Genomic DNA, 5,568 nt, shown 5'->3' with positions numbered 1-5,568 from the left:
CCTCCTTGGCATGAGAACCCACCCAGGCTAGCACCCTTTGAAAAAAAAAAAGAAATGCTGAAAGGTATCCTGTAAGAAGAGGAAGAAGAAGAAAAAGGTAAAGATACAAATTCTGAACAACAAATACACATCTATCAACAAGTAAATCTAAAAATCAAGTGAATAAATAATCTGATGAACAGAATAAACTGGTGATTATAATAGAATCAGGGGCATAGAAAGGGAGTGTACTGACCAATTCTCGGGGAGAAAGGGTGTGGGGGTGCGGAAAGAGACTGGACAAAAATTGTATACCTATGGATGAGGACCGTGGGGGGTGTGGGGGTAAGGGCAGAGGGTGGGTGGGAACCTGGTGGAGGGGAGCTATGGGGGGGAAAAAAGAGGAATAATTGTAATAATCTGAACAATAAAGATTTAATTTAAAAAAGAAAGAAAGTGGTCAGTGAGTGGTAGTGAAGGTTATGACTGAGACCCCGGTGAAGCCATGGAGTTGTACCTTGGAGCCGTTCAAGATATAGTGCTTCTTATCTTCACTTAGAGAGGCCCTAGTCCGGATGGAGGCGGCATCGCTTCCACTGTAGGGACAGAAACAGGCTGTTGAGGAGAGTAATGCTGGAAATCAATAAGAATGGTTTGGAAGGCCCAAAGACAAAGGTTTTTACTTTAATACAGGAGTTAGCAAATGTTTAAAATACACAGGGCCAGATTATAAATATATTTAGCTTTTCAAGCTACAGGATACCTGTCCCAACACCTCAATTTTGCAACTGTGGCATAAAGGCAGCCACAGACAATTTGTAAATGAGCAGACATGTTCCAGTAACACTTTGTTTACAAGGGCATGTACCTGGGTTGCAGGTTCGATACTTGGCCCTAGTTAGGAGGCAACGAATAGATGTGTCTCCCTCACATCAATGTTTCACTCTCTCTCTCGTCTTCTCTCCTCCTCCCTCACTCCTTTCCACTCTAAAATTCAATGAAAAAAATATCCTTGGATGAGGATTAACAACAGAAACACGTGGCCAACCCCTATTTTATCACTTCAGATAGAGGAGGGTGAAAAATAGTGGGCTTAGGTTTAAACATGAAAATGTGTGCTCAAAATAGACTCATCTAAACTCCTATGAAAATGAGTTCTGGGCACTCAGGTAGAGGGAAGCAAGATGAAGGTCAGTCCAAGTAGCAGACTTGGCATCAGAAGTCCCGGGTCCTATGCCAACGTTCTTAGATCCTAGCTGTGTGACCTTGGGCTTATCATAAACCTCACTGAACCTCAGTTTCTAATCTGTAAAACAGGGACATTACCACCCACCCTCCATACTCTGAAAGTTGCTATGAAGCCTTGATAGGAGGTGTTGCAAACCACAAAATATTTTTTAATAGGTGCTGTCAGATTTGTTAGCTCACTTATAACTCTCACTAGGAGAGAAAAATAAAGACAAGAAAACTGGCAAGAAAAGTTACTGAGTTGACTCTTGGAAAAATACAGAGAAAGAAGAAATAAAAGTCACCATCTAATCAGCAAAAACTACAGCCCCCCTCCCAGTGCACCCTGGAAGACGCTGTTCCAGGGCAGCTCATGCCAAGCAGACCTGGCTGGCTCCGTCAGGCAGAAGGCAGCAATGTGTTCTCCTGATGCCAGTTTGGGCAGATATTTGGCCTTCTGCTCTTCACTACCGGCCAAGATGATCCCCTAAACAAGACACACAGGCTGATTTTAGCTTTGGAGAGAGAACACTAAAATACGCTGTAGAACATGGCTTCTGAAGGTAATCCTTACTTCATGCAAAAGGAAACGCTGAGTCAGAGCTAGCAGCCTCAGGTAAAAAGTGGGGAACCAGACTGCAAAGGACCTACCCTAAAGTGCACACTCCAGAGGGGCCTGGGCCTGGAGGCCCAGCAGAGCTTTGGGGTCAGATTCAGGGATTTTCATTATAGCCCCCATTTCCTGGCTGGGTGGTCTTGGGTAAGGGATGTCCCCTCTCTGAGCTCCCATCTCCTCACCCACACACAGGGGATAATTCTACCCACTGCAGGGATGGTTTGGATGAAAAAATGTGAAGAGGTGGGAATGCTAGAGCCATACCAGGCATCAAGAAGGTGTTCAGTCAATGTCAGAACTGTCCCACCCACTTCTTGTGTTGAATGGGCATGACCACTCTTCCCACCGAGAGACTGCATACAGCACACACACTCTCAGAGTGAGGGAGCAAAGCATGCTGTGCACTCAGCTCACTGTGGTGTCTACACTGAGCAAAAACAACCCACGTAATTGGATTGTTGATAAGAGTGGTGTGACCCTGGACTTGCCATAAAATGTTCTCAGCCCAGTGGGGTGAGGAAGACCAACAGCAGGGAGGACCTACTCAGGCCCCAGGTTGAGTGCTCAAGAGCTCAGTGGGGGAGGTTCCGCGAGGCAGGCTCCGCGGAGGCAGCAGCATCACAACTGGACCTCTAAAGGGCAGGTCAAAGGCAATGGCAACAGGAGGGAGATTCAAAGGGAAGGAACAGTGCAAAGAGCCACTGCTTGTGTAGGGACTGAGCACTATCCAGCAGATCTGAGAATGGGTGTGCACAAACGAGGCACTGCAGGTTGAGGAGACAGGTGCAGGCTAGGCCCTCCTCCCAGACCCTGAGAAAGCAAGCACAATTCACTTCCTGAAGGTCTTCTGGAGTCATAGAAAGCATCCCCAGATACTTGACCTTGAGGCCGATGGCCTGGTGTGCTGCCAGGGTCACAGCGATTGACCCGTCCAGGCCGACAATCTCCCCTAGCCGCGCATACATGGTGTTGGAGAGGCCCAGGCCACCTAGAGGAGAAACAAACCAGTTTTACTTATGGTCCAGCCCTAAATTCCTCCCATTAAAGGCAAATGGCTTTACTGGTCTTTTCTGATTATAAAAGAATGGCAGGCCCTAGCCGGTTTGGCTCAGTGGATGGAGCGTTGGCCTGTGGACTGAAGGGTCCCGGGTTCGGTTCCGGTCAGGGGCATGTGCCTTGGTTGTGGGCATGTTCCCAGTGCTGGGTGTGCAGGAGGCGGCTGATCGATATTTCTCTCTCATTGATGTTTCTGGCTCTGTCCCTCTCCCTTCCTCTCTGTAAAAAACCAATAAAATATATTTTTAAAAAATATTAAAAAAAAGAATGGCAGATCACCATTTAAAAAAAAATCACAATACAGAAAGGTACAAAGAAAACAAGTCACCCATAAACATCACTCATATTTTTGTGTATATCCTGTCAGACTTTTCTAGGCATATGAGCATATATGGATTTATTTTTAACATCGAAGTATATAATCTATAATACAAAAATATAAAAATATCCTTATATCATTTAATACGTTGTGAATATCTCCTGTCAGATATAGATCTTTGTAAATCAAAGAGCTTTTCAGGGTCTCATTCCAGGGTCCAGTGGACTCCAGTACAGATATTATTCTGCGTGGTACTATTAACATTTTAGGATGGATCATTCTTTGTGGCAGGGACTGTTCTGTGCACTGTAGGATGTTTAGCAGCATTCTTGGCCTCCACCCACTAGATGCCAGAAGTCCCCCTCCCCACAGTTTGACAACTAAAAATTCTCTAGACATTGTCCAATGTCTCCTGAGGGACAAAATTATCCTAGCTGGGAATCATTATTCTAGAGTTAAGAGACAAAGATTAAAGAAACAAAAACAAAACTTTCACTGAACTTACATATTTTGCATTTCATCTTCAACTTCCACAGGTGGCTGAGTGACCATATGTGCATCTTACAAATGATGAACTGAGGCCTAAGATCATGCGGCCAAAATGTAGCAGGGCTGGGCTTGGTCACTGGAGCCACCATTCACATACAAAGGGAGGGCTGAGCCCCTGCAGAGATGTGGACTGGCCCTGCCTAGTGTGTAGTCCATAGGTTCAATGGTGGCACCAGGAAGGCCAGGGCTCTGCAGTACCACTTCCCCACTTTCCACTTGTTTCAATCAAAACACTTTTATTTATTTGATACTAGAGGCCTGGTGCATGAAATTTGTGTGTGTGGGGGGGTGGGGGCAGGGGGAAGAGTGTCCCTCAGCCCGGCCTGCACCTTCTCCAATCTGGGACCCCTTGGGGGACGTCTGACTGCCAGTTTAGGCTCGATCCTTCACCGGCAGTCGGCCATCTCTCTCACAATCTGAGACTGCTGGCTCCTAACTGCTCAGCTGCCTGCCTGCCTGATCGCCCCCTAACCACTCCCTTGCTGGCCTGATTGACGCCTAACTCCTCCCCTGCTGGCCTGATCGCCCCCAACTGCCCTCCCCTGCCAGCCCAATTGCCCCCAACTGCCCTCCCCTCCTGGCCCAATCGCCCCCAACTGCCCTCTCCTGCCTGCCATCTTTGTGGTGGCCATCTTGTGATGACGTCGCAACGAGGGTGTGACACCACCTAGGCTTTTATTATATAGGATACTGAGGGAATTAATTTTGTTTGTTAAAGAAATAAATTCCAATGTCCCCCTCTCCCCCCCACCGCCCTTGGAAAGTTATCACTAAAGTCATGGGGATAACAATCATATGCAAAAGGATGACATGTGGGTGGAGATTGCTGGCCGGCAGGCCTGGTTGGCTGCAGGGAACCAGGAAGGAAATGCAGGCTCAGTTGGTAGAAAGGCCTCCATTTCCCTGGATGGAAGTTTCTAACCACTCCCTAGAATGCTCCAGAGTGGAAACAGTTCCCCAAAACTTTGGGGGCATGAACATAAGGTTGCTTTTTTCCAAAGAAAGGGGGGAAAAGAAGCCCCAAATATGACCATTAACATCTCATGAAAGAGCAATTTCATATCAGAAAGTAGGACATAAAACAAGAATAAGGGATGGAAAGTTCTGCAATATCATACCAACATAGCCATGTATGTGTACATACACCCAATACATGCTGGCATATTAGATATGCAGATGTAAAAGACATATCCCAATTTTACAAAGGAATTGTTTGGGGGAAAAAATTAAGTCCTTTTCATCAATCAATAAATGATTTAAAAATTATCTTGAAGGGAAAATATATATTACTACTAACCTGACTATGTCTAGAGAAGTGGTTCACAACCTTCTGGCTCTTTTAATACAGTTCCTCATGCTGTGACCCCACCATAAAATTATTTTCATTGCTATTTCATAACTGTAATGTTGCTACTGTTATGAATCATAATGCAAATATCTGATATGCAGGATGGTCTTAGGCGACCTCTGTGAAAGGGTTGTTCAACCACCAAAGGGGTCGCGACCCACAGGTTGAGAACTGCTGGTCTAGAGCAATGATGGCGAACCTATGGCAAGCGTGTCAGAGGTGACATGCGAACTCATTTTTCTGGTTGATTTTTCATATATTTAAATGCTATTCATAGTTAAATGGCATTTAAATATCTTACCTAATAATAGACAAACATGGTAATTGACCATACCTTCACTACGCATCCCATTGGCTAATCAGCGAGATGTGCAAATTAACTGCCAACAAAGATGGCGGCCAGCAGTCACGGAGCTGGAACGAGCAGGAGGCTTGCTTGCTCCAGTGATGGAGGAAGCCAAGGTTCCCCGCCTG

General features: G+C 45.9%; 1 protein-coding gene across 2 annotated transcripts in view; it reads right to left on the bottom strand.

Annotated features, from left to right (window-relative positions):
• The window catches only part of ACAD9 (acyl-CoA dehydrogenase family member 9), a 78,616-nt gene that overhangs the window by 23,637 nt on the left and 49,411 nt on the right, over nucleotides 1-5,568 (bottom strand). For both annotated transcript variants that reach the window (XM_015566041.1, XM_006766977.2), the window contains exons 4-6: nucleotides 2,704-2,810; nucleotides 1,593-1,693; nucleotides 497-575 (exon numbers count right to left, since the gene is read on the bottom strand). In XM_015566041.1, coding sequence (XP_015421527.1) covers nucleotides 497-575; nucleotides 1,593-1,693; nucleotides 2,704-2,810 — 287 coding nt within the window. The remainder of the gene's footprint in view (nucleotides 1-496; nucleotides 576-1,592; nucleotides 1,694-2,703; nucleotides 2,811-5,568) is intronic.

The sequence above is a fragment of the Myotis davidii genome, unplaced genomic scaffold (genome assembly GCF_000327345.1).
Source record: "Myotis davidii unplaced genomic scaffold, ASM32734v1 scaffold282, whole genome shotgun sequence".
NCBI classification, from domain to species: domain Eukaryota; kingdom Metazoa; phylum Chordata; class Mammalia; order Chiroptera; family Vespertilionidae; genus Myotis; species Myotis davidii.
The sequence above is the reverse complement of the archived record's forward strand: the minus strand, read 5'-3'. Positions and strand labels throughout refer to the sequence as shown.